Source organism: Salvia miltiorrhiza, chromosome 1, assembly GCF_028751815.1.
Source record: "Salvia miltiorrhiza cultivar Shanhuang (shh) chromosome 1, IMPLAD_Smil_shh, whole genome shotgun sequence".
Classification (NCBI taxonomy): Eukaryota; Viridiplantae; Streptophyta; class Magnoliopsida; order Lamiales; family Lamiaceae; genus Salvia; species Salvia miltiorrhiza.
In genome coordinates this window covers 26,721,042-26,741,213 of record NC_080387.1, presented here as the reverse complement: position 1 = coordinate 26,741,213, position 20,172 = coordinate 26,721,042, and the positions used below count along the sequence as shown (strand labels likewise).

General features: G+C 37.1%; 2 protein-coding genes across 4 annotated transcripts; one reads left to right on the top strand and one right to left on the bottom strand.

Moving 5' to 3' along the window:
- The first annotated feature begins 4,230 nt into the window (after nt 1-4,230).
- LOC131017354 (UBP1-associated protein 2A-like) lies at nt 4,231-7,772 on the top strand. 2 transcript variants are annotated; one of them, XM_057946092.1, is made up of 2 exons: nt 4,231-5,981; nt 7,526-7,772. In XM_057946092.1, the coding sequence occupies exon 1, from the start codon at nt 4,410-4,412 to the stop codon at nt 5,979-5,981; it is 1,572 nt and encodes a 523-aa protein (XP_057802075.1). In that variant the 5' UTR covers nt 4,231-4,409; the 3' UTR covers nt 7,526-7,772. The 2 variants fall into 2 exon arrangements, with proteins under 2 accessions (XP_057802075.1, XP_057802069.1); XM_057946086.1 differs by having other exon boundaries at nt 4,231-5,991.
- Nucleotides 7,773-9,651: 1,879 nt separating this feature from the next.
- Nucleotides 9,652-18,904, bottom strand: LOC131017344 (la-related protein 1A). 2 transcript variants are annotated; one of them, XM_057946066.1, is made up of 15 exons: nt 18,422-18,904; nt 16,546-17,065; nt 16,199-16,367; nt 15,633-15,723; nt 15,396-15,467; nt 14,992-15,244; nt 14,700-14,895; nt 14,150-14,219; nt 13,272-13,367; nt 12,853-13,193; nt 12,489-12,632; nt 12,249-12,312; nt 10,759-10,904; nt 10,503-10,607; nt 9,652-10,114 (listed from the first exon to the last, which is right to left on the bottom strand). In XM_057946066.1, the coding sequence occupies exons 1-15, from the start codon at nt 18,662-18,664 to the stop codon at nt 9,976-9,978; spliced, it is 2,649 nt and encodes an 882-aa protein (XP_057802049.1). In that variant the 5' UTR covers nt 18,665-18,904; the 3' UTR covers nt 9,652-9,975. The 2 variants fall into 2 exon arrangements, with proteins under 2 accessions (XP_057802049.1, XP_057802054.1); XM_057946071.1 differs by having other exon boundaries at nt 15,061-15,244; nt 18,422-18,893.
- Between the last annotated feature and the right edge of the window lie 1,268 nt (nt 18,905-20,172).

The window sequence follows — 20,172 nt, the reverse complement described above, 5'->3', positions numbered from 1 at the left end:
CACCGACTAATTAACAAATCCATAAATTCATAAACTATCAATCCATAAGCCCGCAATTCCAAACATAAGCCAGAAGTCGAAGGGTAATCGGTGAACAAATCATGAATCCAAGGAAAGCAAAATACATAGCCTAAATAACAATCCATCCAATGTAATACAAGGAAAACAACATGAACATCAAACATGATTCAAGTAATTAGTCCACATATTGTGGGCTATTGCATCTCTCTCCACATTCCACTGTGGGGAAAACTCAATACCGTCTATGTATTCAGGTTCTAGCTCAAGTTCTTCTTGCTCAGGTAGATTGGCACTATCGAATTGTTGCTCAATCGGATCAATGGCCATCTCATTCTTAATAAAGTTATTAAGGATGAAACAAGACGTAGTCAAACGATTTTGAGTCTTCACAGGGTAGAAAGTAGAGCTCCTCAAGATACCCCATCACATTTTCATGATGCCAAAAGCTCGCTCAATCACGTTGTGCGCCTTCGAATGGCGCAGGTTAAATAATTCCATAGCATTTTGGGGTCTTCCAGCATTCGGTCCCCATTTCTTCAAATGGTATCGTATACCTTTATAGGGAACGAGGAAACCCTCGCAGTTGGCATACCCGTTGTCGCATAAGTAATAGTTATCTGCATTAGTTACGTATAATGTCATGCGAGCAGCAAAAAATCAGTGAGTTGAGTGGCATAAGTTAGAAATATACGCAGAGTATATACCCTTAGGGACCCCGAAGCCATTCACACGGGTGAGAGCATCGCGCAAAATCCTTGAATCGGCGGCTAAACCTTTCCACCCGGGTAACACATAAGCAAATTTCATTTGTCGGTCACAAACTGCTAGTGTGTTTGTTGAGATATGACCTCCGTGTTCGATACCTCGGTTTGTCAACATTTCGTACCATTACATTTATATACGTACCATCGAGAGCAACCAAACAACCTTACCATAAATGTGCCAAACAGTATGTCAATAAGTAAATAGTGATTACCCCAAGCATAGAAGCGGATGAAAATGTACAGCTGATAAGTCTATATGTTGCTTCTTCTTTCGTCCAAGACAAGTCCTCCAATGCTAAATGCTTGCTCGACGGAGACCGTTGAGGCCGATACCGCGAATAACTCCTTGGCCATGGTGGCGAGTATGAGATATTCCTTCTCGTGCAAGGACCACCATTTCAAGACGTCGAATTGTTCACCACCTACACTTTTGAAAGCAAATGTACTGGACAAATATATATTTAATTCGTTAGTAGTATGACTCATTTGTGTATTCATAAATGAATAGACGGCTTGAGCGAAGCGGTTGGAACCAAAAGCAAGAGCAATAAAGTGTGTGTAGTGCTAGTGTAATTGAAATATATAGTAATAGTATATAATATTAAGTACTTAGTAGTAATATAATGTAAGCAAGAGCAATAAAGTACAGCAAGAGAGTAACAATAGTTATAGAACAAGAGCAATTTAGCAAGACAATTTTAGCACATAAAGAATGAAGGAGAATTAGAAGTAGAAGATAAGAGAGTGTAGAATTGTTAACACAATGGGATGGTTTTGAAGGTGGAAGAAGGGGGTATTTATAGATAAAATTGGGTGGGAGAAATTTGAATGTGAATTTGAAAAAATAAAATAAAATTCGGCGAAAATCACCGATTTTGGGCGGTTTTTGCCTTGGAGACCGCGCCTACGCCTGCCGTCCTGCCACCTCTCCTGCCGCGCTTGGCCCGCCGGTTTCTAGGCCGAACCGCCGAGCCGCAGTTCAAAAAAATAAGGCCCTGAACCGGCCCGTAGCTGTTGGCGATTCCGGTTCTGGAACTGGCCCGCAGTCAACGGTCCGGGCCGGAACCGTTGACCACGGCCGATTCCGGCCCGGTTTAATTGTGGCAACACTATTTCCAACCATAACTCTAAACGTTTGGGTTTCGGGCTAACCTATCGGACTAATCGGACTTGAAAATTTATTTTTTTAAAATTAAATAATTTATTTCTCTTGACAATATTATATTTATAACAAATACACGCATAAATAAGTGACATTTCAACATCTACTTATATAAGTAAGTAATATGCAACTCTTAAATATATAAAAATGCAACATTTTTGTTAAATACTCCCTCCGTCCACGAAAAAACTTCCTATCTTTCATTTTCGGGACGTCCACAAAAGAACTTCCTACCTATTTTTGGACTATACCCCACCATTTATAATCCCTTACTTTTCACTTTTCACAACTCTCAATATTAATTATAACACTTTTTCACCACTTCCAATACACTCTACTATCTTTTATCTACTCTCAATATATTCAACAATATTTTTTCTTAAAACCCGTGCCACTCCCTCCTAGGAAGTTCTTTCATGGACGGAGGGGAGTAATTATCATTTTTTAATTTTTACATCTAAATATTTTATGTTAAGCATTGGATTAAAAATACAAATAAGTGAAATGATTAATATTGAATTTCTAATATTGAATCAAAATATATATTCACAATTTTTTTGAAAAACTATCTTATGATACTAATTTTCAAAAACAAAGTAATGAAGTTGGAAATCAATTAATGAGAAAATTTTCATATAATCGGGCGAACACATTATTTTCGGTTCAGCCCTATAGTGTTTCGGGTTATCTTTGAGTCAACCCTATCAGGTTCGGGCTATTTGGGTTGTATTTTTTATCGAGTTAAAAATTTCAGCCCTAACCCTCTCGGATTGACTGGCTAATCGGGCCAGCCCACGAGATTCGGGCTGGATTGACATCCCTATTACTAATATTTAATATGTGTAAATAGGGGAATCTACCCACTTCATAGCATGTCTTACAAAACTACTCACCCATATAATATGCCTTATAAAACTACCCAAAACACAATTAATGTTGATAGGTGGGCATTGATTTTTGCAAAAGTTCTTACACTTTTCTTACACAAGTACAATTGTGTAAGATACGTAGTTAAAAAATGTACAAATCTGATAAATGTGCAATTATTGTAAAAGTCACGTCACTTTGTAACCCTAAAATGCCCTAAGTTTGAAAAAATGAGGACAAGTTTGTGTATTATAAAACATTACTACGAAGGCTGAAAAATTCAAGTTTATGTATATTTTGAAACCAAAAAAAATTCTGAAGCTAATGGATCAACTAGCCTTGGAAAAACCCTAGCCACTCACACTAGTCGCCAGGAAAATATTAAATAATAATTTTTTTTATAAGTGTGTCTCATACAATACACTCACAATAAAAATGAGACCATTATTACACTAACTCACATTCAATCAATTTCTAAAAATATGTCATTTTCAAATCAGTACTCATTTGATGGACATATGGATTATGGAGTACATAAATTTATATTTTCATCATTTGTATAATTTTTAGGGTTATTTGCTTATAAATATACTAACTTTAAGAATTTTCTATTTTTTCCCCAAATTTTTTTTTGAATCTAAATATACAAACTTTATGCTTGTCTGATTTTTTCCTTAAAACTTATTTCCCTCCAAATTGATGTTGATGTGTTCGCTAGAGTTGTCTACTCGGAGTGACCGACCGACGATGTTAATTATTATTTTAGTTATTTGCGTGAAAACACACGAACTTGGACATTTTCTAGTTTTTTTCCACGAACTTCGTGCTTTTCTAATTTGCCCTACGAAATTTATTTTTTCACACGAAGTTCATTCCCCCATATTTCTTACTCAATGATAAATGATCCAAAGATTATATATATATTTTTTTAATTTTTCAACACAATAAAATATTTAAATTAATATTTTAATCATAACTAATTGCAATACAAACTCAGTGCAAAATATGCCATGATAAAATTTTGGATCCAAAAATTATATTAAAGCCTTTTAATTTCTTGACACAATAAAAATAATTTAAATTATCATTTTAATCATAACCAATTGCAACACAAACTAATTGAGAAATGTGATAGAAATGAATTTTTTGAAAAAAATCAGAAGAGTATTAAGTTTGGAAAAAATTCATATATAAATTCATATATTTACACACAAATAACTTAAATTAGAATTAACACGATAAGCCAAGTTGATTATAATTTTATCGGCATTGCGAGCACAAAAATTATATATTTAAATTTACAAAATTTTGTTTATGAAAACGTAAAAAAATATAAAAATTTTATATATTTACGCCCAAATAATCCAAAAATTTAATAGAAGAGAATAAAGTTAAGTGAAGAGCAAAAGAGTAGATGGAATATTCGAAAAAGGCGCAAGCAGTCTGTAGCGACTTCGTCAATCTGACATCAATCAACCTATAAAATACCTCTTTTTCTTATAGCGCAGACTCTCTTTTTCCCCCAAAATATCATTTCATAATCCATTTCCCATTTTGCTGAAACCCTAGCCACCCCCAAACAAAACCCTAACCCCATGGCCCGAAAACGGAAAACCCGCGCTGCTGAACTCCCTCAGGAGCCCGAAATTGTGCAGCCGGCGGAACCCGATCCCGAGCCGGAGCCCGAACCCGAGCCCGAGCCTGAGGTCAAGGCCGAGGTTGAGGTTGAGGTTGAGTCCGAGCAGACAGTAGGAGAAGGAGAAGGCGAAGGAGAAGAAGAAGAAGTGGTCGAAGAGGAAGAGGAGGAAGAAGAGCCGCCTGAGGACCACATGGAGGAGCAGAAGGATGAGGATATTCCGGAGACGAACCAATCTGGAGGTGAAATTAAAGAGGAAATTAAAGAAGAGCCCTCCGAGAACACTATTTCTGAGAATGGCAGTGGTGGTGGCGCTGAAGGAGAGGACGACCAAGGAGAAGAAGAATTTGAGGAAGAGCCCTTGGAGAAGCTTCTTGAACCCTTCTCCAAGGACCAGCTCACTCTTCTAATCAAGGAAGCCCTTGGAAAACACCCAGATCTAGCTGAGATTGTGCACAGGATGGCTGACTCCGACCCCGCCCACTGCAAGATTTTTGTTCACGGCCTCGGCTGGGATGCCAATGCGGAGACAATTACGTCTGTGTTCGGCAAGTATGGTGAGATTGAGGATTGTAAGGTGGTCAGAGACAAGAATTCTGGCAAATCCAAGGGATACGGATTTATTCTTTTTAAGAACCGGGATGGGGCTCGTCGCGCCCTCAAGGAACCTCAGAAGTTGATTGAAGGCCGGATGACTTCTTGCCAGCTGGCTTCGGCTGGCCCAGTTCAGACTCCCACCCAGACTGCAGCGCCAACCGTTTCTGTACCACCTGCGTCAGAGTACACGCAGAGGAAGATATACGTTAGCAATGTGTCTGCGGAACTTGAGCCGAAAAAGCTTTTGGAGTACTTCTCGAAATTTGGGGAGATTGAGGAAGGGCCTTTGGGGTTGGACAAACAGACTGGAAAGCCTAGGGGTTTCTGTTTGTTTGTGTATAAGAGTATTGAAAGTGCAAGAAAAGCACTGGATGAGCCGCACAAGCATTTTGAGGGTCAGATACTGCACTGCCAGAAGGCGATAGATGGCCCTAAACACAGCAAGGGTTACTTCAACCAGCAGCATGGTCAGCCTCAGCAGCAGCAGCCACAGCAACAGCAGCAGCAACATCATCACCAGGGGCACCAAGGGTATTATCATCATCCGGCTAAGAAGGGGAGGTATGCTGGTAGTGGCGGTGTGGGGCACACAGGTGGACACTTGATGGCTCCAAGCGCCGGACCAGCTGTTCCTTCTGTAGGGTTTAATCCAGCAGTTGCCCCTGCTGCCATAGGACAGGCCGTGGCAGCTCTGTTGGCCACGCAGGGGGCTGGATTGGGTATTGGCAATTTGCTCGGGGGGATTGGAGCAGGTGTGAATCCACAGGGAGTACCACCTATGATGAACAATGCTGGTTACGGAGGTCAAGGTGCTGGTGGTGGCTATGGAGGTCAACCTGGTATGCAGGGAGGTTATGGTGGCCAGCCACAGATGGGTCAAGGTGGCGTAAGGCCACATCAGGGTGGGGCACCCTATATGGGTCATGGTCACTAGGTAAGTGGAGGTACGTGGATACTTTCTATATCAGTACTCCTGCCTTTAAATTTAAGCGACTTGTGATGCCTGGATATATCAATTAGTGCCAAATTACATATGAACTCTAGAGTGTCTTACACAGTAGTTGCTTCGTAGTAATTAACTAATTACACATGAAATATAATTGATGTATTTGTCTCACTTTAGTTTTGGGCATGCAACTCTGGTTTCCTTTGCATTCCTTAAATAAGGATTTCAATTGTAAACCGGAACATAATAGTTCCAGTCTTACATTTCTGTCCTTCTTCGGTTTGAAGGGAATCCCTGAACTGGTGCCATATTTTGACTATTTTTTATCGTCAAACAATCTTTCAATGATGAACACTTTAAATAGAGGTATTTGTCAGATAATCGTTACATCTTGAACTCATATTGTTGGAGTGTCGTGTCTGCTGAAGTTACAGCTGTTAAAAGGATGATATGTGTTGTATGCATAGCTGTCTGTCAGTTAATCATTCTGTTAATTGACTGATGAAGTAAAGACTATAACGAATTGCCTGCAGGAGTCGTATGGAGTATTAGTGCCATTTTCTGTTGGTTAATGGAAGCAGAGAAAGATGATTTCTTTAGGTTTAAAAATGGAGTAGTCAAACTTTTAGTAGGAATCTAAATCCTGCTCACCACCTAGGATTAAACAGGAATACTAGTTAATCTTGCCTCGTGGAGAAGATAAGGGCAAATCTTTCCTGCAAGTTATTGTTTTTCTGTTTCAATATTATCAATGGTTATAATGCAACATCTCCACAATATATTTTATCTTCAATCAGGGTCTTTAGTTATCCTGGCTGATGAAAACATGAAGTTTAGGAAGAACTGTTCTTACCTTAAAATGTGAATATTGCTCTCTCAGGTCATAGGAAGAGGTCGGCAGCCATATCCATAATATGTTTGGAACCATGTGGTTTAACATTTAAGTTGATTGTATGATCATATTTACATAGTGAAGAGACCTTTGATCTTTTGATCTGGAACTTGAGACTAACAAATAGCAAAGAAAGTATTACTTAGCCTAAAAATTGCTGGAACTTCTTCTCCATTGGAGATCACTTAGATAACGGAACTGTTCAATGAATGCTTGTTATGGGGGCCTTATGGGGTGAACATGAAAAAAGAAGCTTGAGCGTATCTATTGATGTCCTTCTATACGTTATTACCAAAATTAAGCCATCTATAAAAAGATTAATAATCTGTTTTATGCTTTTCAAAGCACTTATTAAAACCCCTGCTGTGATTATATGGCTGACAAGTTATATCTGTTCTCTTTATCCAGGTGATATTAATTTTTAGTTCAGTAACAATCTACATGCTTCTTATAGTAATGTACTTTCCCAGATTTCACAGTTTTATGCAGTTGAGTTTCATCTTTCATGATTTTACCAGCTAACTATATTCCTTTTTTGGTTAAACTTTTTAATGACTCAGCTTCAGTGTTTTTGTTTCTTTATGAGCAAAAATTGGTTTTGCTTTTCAAATTAGTTTTTTATGTTTTTTTCATTGTGCAGATTCTTCATAAATGCATCAAACTTTTTGTTTTGGACTCTGGTGATTCTTCTGAAGTTCGGGCAATCATGCAAATGAAGTCTTTCCTTGTAGCAAAAAGTTTCCATTTGCCTAAAGAGTAGAATCTAAAAATATGTACCGTGTTTCTCTTTTTATTACTTTTATCTGTCGAATATTTTCTAAAATATGTCTTATTTTGGTCCAATAACAACTTTTCGAAAGGGTTGAGAACCAGTGGCTTGATTCCTACTTCTGTGTCTCTGAGATTTGAGGGTGTCGATTAAGCATCTTTCTTTACTTCCAATTTTAGCATCACTTAATATTTCATATGTTTCGTTATAATTCGGCCTTTGAGCTACATTCTAGTTTTTGTATGCATCTAATCCTGGTTTGGTTTCTAACATGACTTCTTGTGATTGTCTGGATATTGCATTCTTGTTAATGGATTGAAGGCAAATATGGTCCTTTACATTGATCTTTAAGTAGATGACTGGAGATTGATTTTTACTAACATTCATTATAGTTTGATCTTGTAACAGCTTTGTTGCAGGAACTTATAGTGCAGGGCAACTCATAGCATGTCACTGCAACTGCAAATATAGCCTTGTGCTGTTTGTTCATTGCACATGAGATGTTGACCAATACTTCCTGGGTTGCACATAAACATGCATTTGATTGAAGTCCCCCGTCCCCTGGCATGATTATTCTGTTAATTGAATCTGATTTTACATAAAGATGTGTTTGAATTATTAATATGCTCTTAGGTCTAAAAAAAAGTTGGCTTTCATTAAAAACAGTGAAGTAATGCATCTGATGAGCTGACTCCTCAAGTTTCATGTGGTCTCATCTTCTTTTAGTTGAAAAGTTTGGATTTGATTCAGTATCAAGCTTTCCTTAGCTGATTTCTCAAATTTTACTTTCCATACTTGTGCTCTTGAGCACGGTGTTCTCTTTTGGTAAAGCATAGGTCTAAAATCTAAATTTTACTTTATATTCCTATTCCACTCCTGCTTAAAATCTGTTGCAAATCCATTGGCCTTGTATTTGGTGGGGGGTTGCAATATTTGGTGGCTGATGAATGTTTGGAAGTTGATGCTGGAGGAGCTTGATGCAAGTTTTGTAACGCAGAGCAGGTAATTGCCCGTTGTCACCATGGAAGGCCTCAGTGTAAATCCTCAAGCAACTTGAGCTTCATTGTTCGATCTGGGATATGTTTATGTAAATACATGCGTTCTGGATAATGATCAGACCAGGAAACATAATAGTGTTAATCTTATTTTGATGGTTGGCTGTTCATTTTGGTCTCTATGTTCTTAAGAGGAGACCAAGTTGGGTATTGGAATTCTGTCAATCAGTGAAGAGAAGAGAAGGGATGAAGGGTGGGTAAAGGGACTTGCATTGCAAATGGTGGAGCAGCCAATTTAGGAATCATGATTTTTATTTATTCTTTTGGTTTATCTATACCGCAGGTTGGGATTCTCTACACCACATTCGCCCAGTAACTTATTCAGTGTTGAAGCAGCTACATGATTTCTGATGCATATACTAATTCATTCTTATAAAACGAAAATCAGATCAAAAATATGCTTCGCTCCTATCCTTTAACCTATTTCCATTGCTTTAAATCGTAAAAGAGATACTATCTGATATAAAGTTAAAACTATATTAATTTTATACGAAGTGAATTGCTCCTGTGATTAATATCGTGTTTCAAAATGTATGTTACCAAAGTCTTCTACATACTGTTATTTAAGCTTCCATTAAAAACGAGCTGCTATTGTATTACGGATCACTAATTATGACAAGCTTAACACACTAATTCTGTTGAATTCTAGAGCAAAAACTTGTAGCAAAAAAGAGATGCTGATAGAGGTTGAATATTGTCCAATTTCTTTGATTTACAAAAAAAAAATCGAAAAAAAGAGAAGTACAATCGAGCCCTTTAAGTAACTCAAACCTTTGACATGTCAGTTGGAGAATTGAATTGTGAACCACGAGATGGCTAATGAAAATTAGAAAACAAGCAGTATATTAATTTATACCTAAAGCTAAAGGTCTTGAATTAGAGTCCACTGTTCTACATCTAATAATCAAGGAAAAAAAAATTACTAGAATATAAGGAGATAAATAAGGTTTAGTGTCAAATGTTCGATTTGAACAAAACCTCGTTTGATGTTTTGTTTTCTATAACATCCACCCCTCAACCTTCACTCAAATAGTTTTTGCTATAATTTATATACAATGTAACAATCTACTTAGGAAAACAGAGTGGCTCCCTCCCTCCCTCAACGGGCGGTAGAACAAGTTAGACTAAAAGCTAGCTCAAAGAGATGACCGACGACGGCAATCAGTTTCGATTCCCATGTCAGAATTACATTGCTCTATATGACTGTTAGAATTATCTCCCCAAAATTTGACATGGCATGCCACCACCTTCCCCAAATCTTAGTGCTTAACATCTTTTTGTAGTAGCACTCTTAGCTTTTTCACGTTTGAAGTCGTCCATACTACGATATTCTTCTCTGAGCAGTCTGTCCAGTTCTGGATGTTTCACCACTGGTTCATCAGCCCCCCGGTAATGGTGAAACGCCCTGCATGATAAGAAAAGGCATGGTGACAATGAAATGATGGCAACCTCACGACTCTTCATTTAATCATTTAAAGCAAAAGCTTTTTGCACCCATGATGCAGCAATTAACTCTTTAGCTAATTATCTCTGCAAACCTTACCAAAAATATCTGAAGACAAGGGGCAAGAGCATAGGGTAAGGAATCAGAATATAATGAGTGAAAGACAGTGGACCAAGTAACACCTTCAAAGCGCAAGTATTACGGTAAACAAATTTTGATTGGGGCGAAATTTGGCAACATGACATTGATAACATTTTGTGCTTAACAGAACAAGCTACGCCGTTTTCATATGGTACTTGTGATTGTGATGGTATACATAGGAATAGGATAAGAGGGATTATGGAATTACCAGTACTTCTCCAAACCATACAGGCTACCATTCTTATAAGAGTCAAGTGTAAGCTGTTCAAAGTCCTTGTATACTTCCATTCTGAATTCCTTCTCCAAGCCATAACTTAAAAATAGTAAAATAAGGGCACAAATGGTAAGTACAGAAGGAGGGCTTGCAAACACAAGAGGCAATTATATTAAACAAGAATCTACCAGTGGAAAAAATATAAGGAAACCAAGGGTCTAAATATTTCAATCAAAAACTCAAATCCCACCTATAAAATCTGAATAAGCACTCCATTCCATAGTTATAACCAGCAGCAGCATCTTCTAGAGCATACTTCTTGAATTCAGTATACATGGTAGGAATAAACATGTTCCTCAAGAAAAATGACCAAAACCTATAAAGAGTATTCATCTCCTGCAATTATAGAGTTCCATGTCATAGATATATCAATACTTGCACATGACAAGAGATTGTACATTTTTACATTGGTGTCAGAATTCTTTCGGTGCCACCTGGCATTTTAGGGTGGACATAGCCAGATGAACTATCAGAATAATGATAGGACAAGAAAGGTTTAGATAAAACTAGAAAAGTCAAGCATCGGGTCACTGAGTCAACATGGATAAACTGACTTGGGTAAAATATAGAAAAAGCCGAAAATGGGTGTAAAACATGTTTGTTGAGGTTGGTATAAAGCATTTTTTAACAACGGCACATTATTTACACCCAGTCTTTCATAAAAGCAATTTACTTATTTTGGCATTTAAAATGAAATTACTCCCTTATTTTGGGATTTCTTATATTTTCCTTGTTATTTACCATGTTGACATGTTGAAACTTGAAAGTAGAAGTGACAATGCTTGGCATATCATGTATTTCGTGTTCTACTGAAAGGAGATTATTTGGAGAACACATATTATGCTGGCCTTTGAGATTTAGGAATATGAATATCATTGACAAATTATAACGAAAGAGCATCTTGAAGCCTGCGGGTAGCAGAAATGGATTCATAATTTCTTGGAACACCGTGTAGACTTAATTCAAGTTGACAGCTAATCTGAAACGGGTAGGAACCTAAAGCAATGACTGGAGGTGCCCCTTTAAATTTTATTTTATGTCATACGGTTCTAAATTAGGCTAGATTTCTCCTATGAAAAAAAAAATGCTAGAAAAACAGTATTCCAAGATGAAGACAGATTGGCTAATTGGAGAAGACACCACTTAGTTTATGGGCATCTTTGGAAGAAATCCTAAAATATACAGCACTAGATACATTATCTTCCAGAAGTAATAAGTTGGGAGGTGGGTTGGGTTGACAACACAACAAATCAGTGGTGAAACAAGAATATTTTTGTGTGGGTAATGTGATGCCATTTGAATGCAATTTGTAGACACATGCAAAGACAACTGAGTGATAGTCAAGCAAAGAGACTGAGTGCAATCAACAACGAAGGCCAAAAGTTAACAAATGGGAATTGGTTGATCTGATGCCTCTTTTAGGTAATTTGCAAGAGACATGTAAAGACAATAGAGCATGGTCAACAAACAAGACCACATAGTCCTGCTATCAGAATGACTCCATCACATTGATGTAAAAAAGGATTCACGACTGGACACATATTAAGGAGCACTAAAAAGCTTTTCCCATTATTTACCATGGCAGGTTAACTTGGATGAGTCTTAACCGAGATCCCGAAAGAAATCAGATTAGGATAAAGGTTTGATAGAATATATCAAAATCAATAGAACAAAAAGTACCTCGCTACAACCAACACCCATCCTCTTCCGCTCAGCAAGGCAGCGCTTGTTATACTTCTTGTACCTGAGAAAATGCTCCAAAACTTAGTTGAATACTAGAGGACATTATGAGAAACACCTTGGCATAACCATTGAATGTGCAGGAAAATGTAAATTCAAGTATCTGAGCAAACTAATATCTTCTAGTACATCTGGGCATGCAAACTTAGACCAGCAATGTCCCTTACTAAATTCACTTACAGCTGCTGTTTGAAACCATTTTCCTCTAGAAGTTTATGACTTGGATGCTGAAATGGTGGAAATGGCTTTGGCATTGATCCAATTGGTGGACTACTTCCTGACAGATGGCTGTGAGGAGAAGCACTCAATTTTGAAGGCCTCAGCCTGCAAAATAAAGTTTAACATAAGTTAAGTCAGGGGTAGATTGCACCAATTCATATGCACCGAATGCTTCCTCACTGTAACCAAAAGCAGAAGCCATATATTCATAATTCATCTAGCATTACAATTAAAAGGCAATCACTGAAGAGCTAGCATTCACCTTTCCTTGACATAACATAGTTGATAATGCAAAATGAAGAAGACAAAGAGATGTGATGCTCACCCATTACTATCCGGAGGTGTTGAACCAAAGAAAAACCCAATAGCATCACTAGGGGGACTTTCAGAAATTATTCCATGGGAGTTCCGCCCACTTCCATGTGTTTTGAAGTTGCCAGGGAAAAGCCGCTGCTTATGAATGAAATGCTGTTTGGAGTTGGCTTTGTTCTGCTTCCTTTGAGAATTAGAATTTCCATGCCCTTCACTGCTGCTTCCCCCAGTAGAGCAATCAACAGCTCTCGGATTTATTAGAGAAGCATCACTAGCAAAGCATCTGGAGTTCTCATCTCTGCTGTCGGTGATAGGCTTATTGTGTCTACTATAAGATCTATTTGATTTTAGTTCCTGCAAATTGATGATATTGAATGCTATGGCATATTTCCATACAGGAGCAATGTGAAATTGATAAAACAATCGTGTTACCTGCTCATAAAAGTAGAGGCCATCATTTATAGTAGAAGCAAGCTCACTGCAAATGATCTTTGATTCCTCACCCGGTCTCTCACCTTTTCGCCTATTCTGCAGCATACAATCTCATGAGCTTGTTCTTAAATCATTCAATCTCCTTAACTATCTGATGAAACAAAGGGAACTTTTCATGGAGTTGAGACAAAAACAGACACAACATTAAATTACATACACAGATATCTGACATACTCAAGTACAAATATAGATTTTAACCACTGACGCCTTATAGATAACTACAAAATTATCCAAGTAAAAGAAGTTGACCCAACTCAAGTTGGTTGAAATGAAGACTTTTTGAGGTCATCCAAGCATTGAAATAGTTTCTTCTGGAAATCAAAAGGTGTTGCACATCTACGACAACTGCCCCCTCAATCATCGCCATAGTGCGAGAAGGGCCAATATTTGGAAAGTTGTGCAGTGACCACACATATAGTTGGGGGCATGTCCTTTGATGTAAGAAAAAAAAAACTCATTACAGAGAATGTGAAACCTTGTCCCCTAGGGTTAGGTTTCATAGACTAGTCAGATAATATCCCTAAGGGGAAAAGATGCAAATTTAGCTGAGCTGAACCTGCAAAAGACAGATAATATCCTCTAGTGCTAAACGGATTAAAACAAGGGATGAAACATTAAGGACAAAGTTTTGATCAAAGCCACAATTAAGGAAGAAATCTTCATCCTAGCATGAGCTTGAAATGTTTTAAATTAAAGGAACATAAGAAAATGCAAATTTGCAGGATATACTGAGAAGACCACCATAATAACTAGCATCAATTGTCTCTAAAGACTTCAAATCAGCAGACAACCAGTATATCTAAATGGAGTGGCCTTACCTGAGTGACAATCACAAGCTTCTCAACTGCTTGATCATTAACCATGATTTCATCATCTTCATCATCAAACCTGATTAGTATAGGAGAGTAAACACCCTTGAACACATAAAAGGATGTGCAATAATAACAAAATGTATAACAAAAAGAAAAATATAGTGCAGTTCAATATGTCTGACTATTGAATACTGAAAATATTTCAGAACTGACAATATAAGAAAAGCAATATGCATTGTCTGTAGTAATTAAAAAGATAAATACCAAACAATCCCAATGCAGCACGAGGTCTCAAAGGTAACAATGAAAGAATAATAGATACAAAGCTTTCTTATAATTGTTCATATAAATGACCGTGAGTGGAGAATTATTAACAAATAAACCAACTAAAGGAAACTGCCCTATTCCAGATACTCAATACAAAATGGTACACTCAGAACAGAACACCATTCAAAACATAATATCTTAAACTGTTTTATTTTAGTTGCTGTGAAGCAAACTACAATGTTTTGAACAATTTTCAGAAAATCAAAAGACTGCAGATAGCAGGAATTACCTCTCCAAGGTAGAAGGTCGATCGCTCCTTACTGTTCCCTGCTCGAGTTCCAGCTCTTCATCAAGCATAAATGTGCTTGAAAAATCATTAGATAAGTCATTCAGTTGCACATTGAGACACGAATTAGCCTGCATCCTTGAGCTTTTGCAGTTTTTATCAACACTTGACTTTGCTGAATCATCCCCTTGTGAAATATCTGGAAATTTTGTTCATTATCAAGTTCAGTTAATATGCCAATTATCAAGATGAAAATATATCCCCATGCTTCAAATACTATTTTCAGATGTTTTACCACTGAAAGAAGCATCAACCCTGTTATGATCAGTGTTGTCATCAAATGATTCATGTACGCAGTCTTCACCTAATTGGTCGGGATCCAGAGTGAATCCATTTGATGAAGGAACTTCATTTAAGCCTTCAGGGCAGTCACCTCTATTTTCACTGATGCTATCATTCTTCCCAACATTTGAACCATGAGAAGCTTGGTGATCAGCAGAGGTTGGGATCCACTTTGACCACTCATTGCGTCTCCTTACCTTCTCACCCTACAGTGATTAAAAATCAAAGCAAAAGCAGTTTATTATGAGAACAACTGGTCAAATCAAAAAAGAAAAGTACACAAGGAAAGTGTATGGGGCAAAATCAAGAAAGTATGGGATTGATAGTGAGGTACTCGAGAGAAGGATAATATTTGACCTGTGTTTCAATGGCCTCTGAAGCCTGCAATGCATCCAGAATAAATGGTATATCCGTAGTCATTCTTTTAACCTGAAACAAGAAATTTTGATAACATAACCCAATTTGTGTTTAACCTTCCAAAATTTGTGCAAGTAAGGTACGGCGGAGAATGAAAGAGAGAGAGGTCGAAAAATTGTGTAGATATTATGCAATATTGAATGCATGTACATCAACAATAATCTTTTAGTATATTACCCTTTTAAAGTCAGCAATTAGTGATACTGGCACCCAACCTTGGTTATCCATCAAGGAAATCAAGTGGTGATCAGTCTGCAGATTCTTGTCGCTGCCAAAAATAGTAAAATTTGAAAGCTTAGTCATCATTTGCAAAATGAAAACAAAATCACTAGTGTAATTAGCACAGCATAAAGACAGTTCCACTCAGATAGCAGCAAGTCCTATTTGTCATCATTTTCTTTGAATCATAAACTGTTACAAAGAAACACAGCAGGTTCAGGATTACATATGCCACCCATCATTGCGAATAATTATCATGACCAGCCAGTGCCTTCTAATATTAAAGTACTTAAACTAGACTCCACATGTTCGATGATACAAACCTCTGATTCATTACAAGCAGATTAACATCAGAATTCCTCAGTAAAGCAGTATAACATACTCAACTCCATATACTGAATGCGACTCTTCCTATTGTACTTTCTTGGGGGGAAGGGGTGAGGATGTTAATATTGTAATCCATTATCACTGCAGTAAGGTTGGAGCATTGCCAAGCATGAGATCTATTCAATATTTCAATTCACCTAAAATAATATTCAATTTGTTTCACGATGTTAGCCCTCAAAGCAATGACTGGTGAAGGTGGCATTGGAATTCCAGAGCTCAAAGGATGTGGAACAAAAACTGGAGGGTACGGTACTCTCACAGAGCCTGAAGGAGGAGCAGGAAAATAATACACAGTTCCTGGAGGACCTGTACAATAACTAATCTTGTTAGCCAATGTATGCAAAACTCTTAAAGAAGAAAAAGAAGATCAAGGGAAAGCAGACAAAGGTTACAACTTACAAGCAAATATCAAGAGAAATATCCTACAGGCAAATAGTACAAGCTGTCATTACTGACAGAGCGTCATATGTAATAATTCAAATACCTTGGAAGTTTGCTCCCTCAATGAAGCCTGCGGGAACAAGAAATGGAGGTCTTATGAAAGCTCTCGAACCCATTGTTTGTTGCAAATGGAAGTTGTTGTTAAAAGCAGCTGGCCTTTGATTATTCCAGGAAGGATTCATTTGGCCATCTTGTTCTTTTACATTAGGCTTCCTTTCAACAGAATTGGAATCATGAGCATTTGAATTAGCATGTAACGGAGACTGGAATTCCCCATTCGCTGGAGGAACAAAGGGTTTTGAAGTAGCATCACCGCCAGGCTTTACCAAACGACCATCAACTCTGGGAAAAGCTCCCGGAGGGAATGGATAAGGGTATCCAGGAGCTGAATTAGGGGGCATGGGAACCATAGTATGAAAAGCTGGTGGATAATAGGGTAAGGGCACAGGAAATGGAGCTGCAACATTTGGGCCATGATGCTTGGGACCAGTCTTATGTTGATAAATGGGCTTACGGGGTGATCTGATATTACCTCGTCCATGGAACTTCTGCTGCTCCGGAGCCTGAAAGACCAGCAAAATAAATATCACGCAAGCTGCTAACTTATAATTTGTGCATCACTTAGCTAGCTGATTTACAGAACAGCAAAGTCATAACAAATAGCACGTAAAGTTCATATATGAGTGTTTCCAATCCAAAGGAAAGCTGGTCACAGAAACACATATCCAGAAGGTTTAAGAAATGCACATAAAAATCATAGTGCATGCTCGTAACTCAGGGTTCACAAATAGTTATGTAACTAACTAAGTGTGTAAGACCAGTAAGCAGAGAATACATGAATTTAACGTCATCAATGTCCACAAGAACTTTTTACTGCTCTAACATGCAGATTCTGCAGCTGATTCCTACGTGTGCTAAAATGGCATATAACTTCCCAAAAATTCATTTCAGACAATCATTTTAATCAGTCAAGGCTCATCAGGGGAGGGAAAAAGAAAAGAAAACAGGTTTAGAATGAGATTTATAGTCAAATAGTGCACAATGGAGCTATACCCAGAAATGCATACATGATGTTTACTGATTCAATTTTTTTTCATGCACTATAAGATAGTGCAGAACAAGCTTCTCTGCAGACAAATTTTCCAATTGCACTAATGCGTGAGCATGTGAGGTGCAAAATTGAGAGCATTTTTCATTTGCAACTACAATTGCAAAAAAAGAAGAAAAAGATCTAACTGTACTTACTACTTAGTCAAATTTCTGTTTTTACATCTCAATATTCATGAGAAGCAAAAGCAGCAGCTCTAAATATAAACATAATAAAATCAAAAGTAAAACTTAAAAGGGAAAAGGTCAATTACACTCTTGATACTTACTCCAATGTTCAAATATACATTTCTGAGTATTTCGAGGTACAAGTAAACCAATATTGTTTGCCAATACCAACATTCATTCCCCTCTCAAGTCTCTACTTGAGCAATATTTTGTAGCTTACTAGCCATTAGGTTAAGCTATATATTGTGGGACCCTAAGTGATGTTTATTTACTACTAATAAGCTATATAAACTTTCTTAAAAGAACTACACAGACTAGTAAAATAATTAGAACTCTTACAAGATTAAATATTTTTTCGAGTGATTTTTTTTGTTTATGCGCAAACATAAACTTGCAAATAACATAAAAAATATCAACTTAATCTGTTGACAGGTATTTCTTGTAATTTCTTTCTGATGTCCATAGGAGTAATATCTATTTTAGATTAGATGCGCAGTTTATACACGATATGAACAAATAACACTGCATGGAAAGTGAGACAACAAATTTCGACTAAAAACAACCTGCATTCATACACAAATAGACAAAAGCACAAAAAAAGGAGAAAAAGGTTGAATAAGAACCAGCGAAGTAACAGCACTCACCGGCTGCATCGCCGGAGGGTCATGTGGTTGAGCTGGCGGGGACTTGGCGGAGTTGAAATCGACAACCACATTGCTCTTCGGCCGCTGTTGCGCGTCGCCAAGCGCGGGCCATGACTCCGAATCAGAGGCCGCCGGAGAAACGGCGGCGGGCTTCTTCCACGGCGACTTGGGGGGCGCACCGACAACGACGTCGTTTTGGCTATCGAACTGATCACCAATATCATCACTCTCTCCCATCCCCATACCTGGGAATCAACAAGCAAGGTTATGCGGGCTACTCAATTGGTGTATAATTCGAGACGAATTTAGGCAAAAACACCGAGCTAAAAATGGAAGTGATTTGGTGTGTGGCGGCGGAGAGAGGTGGCGGCAGGGCGTGCGCGCGCGTGTAGAGAGAGAGAGAGACTAGGGTTACAATGTCTTTTTTGATAGAGTTGTGTTGACAGATTGACTGCGAGTGAGTGCGCGTGGCTGCGCTTACTTACCTCAAATTTATACTTCTTCCGTCCACCAATTAAAGGCCTATATGAAAAAATACGAGCTTTAAGAAAAAGTGTATTTTTATTAGTTGAGTGGAGAAAGGAAAATATTTTTTAAGAAAAAATGTATTTTTATTAGTTGAGTGAAGAAAGGGTCCCAAAAGTAAAGAATCTTTTGACTTTTTTGATTAAATAATGAATAAAAACTTACCAAAAATAGGTAGACCTTGTTTTTGTGGACGAACCAAAAAGACAAGTAGGCCTTGAATTGGTGGACGGAGGGAGTACTATTTTGATATCCTTTATTAGGTTAATAATATAATAATTGAGTGAATTGCTTAAAAAAATCATGATTTTTATGAAAATTAGTATTAAATTCGTGCTTCGCACGGCCTGATAATTTACGTATTTATAATGTATAGTAGAAGTACTATTGGATTCTAAAAAAAATGATAATTTACAGAGAAATATTGTAATATATAGTAAAATATAATATAGAGAAATTAAACAAAATTGATAATTTACATAACATTCAAAAGTATTGTATTGAATATATGAGCCTAATTAAGCTCATATATATTTATTCTTCATATGCGCTGCAACAAAAATAAGTTATATAAAAAAAAATGAGCCACAACAAAATAAATGTTGTGTTGCATGCATGGAAAAATTACAATCTGAATAGCCCGACACCTAATAGGATCGGCTCGAATTAACCCGAAACCCTATAGCGCTGATTCGAAAATAATGTCTTCGGTTGATTATATGAAAAATCTCTTCGTATTTGATTTTCAATTTCATTATTTTATAATAAAATATTTTTTCCAAAAGTTCGTAAAACGTATTTTGATTCAATATTAGAAATTCAATATTACTCATCATTTTACTTCTCTATATTTTTTTTAAGAGTGGATTTTTAAAATGGCCACTTTCATATTGTAAAATTAAAAATTGTCCACTAAAATAAAAATATTAAAAAATGGTCAGTGTTACCAAAATACCTTTCACATTAAAAATTTAAAAAATGTCCACTTCATTTTACCCTTTAAACATCACCCCTTTAAAAAATTCCGCAATTCAAAACCAGTGTGAATTCACAACCAAAATTTTTTGGTTGTGAATTCACAATTCACAATCAGTCGAATTCACAACCAGAATTTTTTGTTTGTGAATTCACAACCAAAATTTAATTCACAACCATAATTTTTGGTTGTGAATTCACAACCAATTGAATTCACAACCAAAATTTAATTCACAACCATAATTTAAAAT

Coding starts and splice junctions, on each gene's coding strand:
- LOC131017344 (XM_057946066.1), bottom strand. CDS start 18,664: ATGGGGATGGGAGAGAGTGATGATATTGGTGATCAGTTCGATAGCCAA. Junction 15,724..16,198: donor CAAATTGAATATTATTTTAG/GTGAATTGAAAT, acceptor TATTTTTGGCAG/CGACAAGAATCTGCAGACTG. Junction 14,220..14,699: donor CGACCTTCTACCTTGGAGAG/GTAATTCCTGCT, acceptor TATACTAATCAG/GTTTGATGATGAAGATGATG.
- LOC131017354 (XM_057946092.1), top strand. CDS start 4,410: ATGGCCCGAAAACGGAAAACCCGCGCTGCTGAACTCCCTCAGGAGCCC.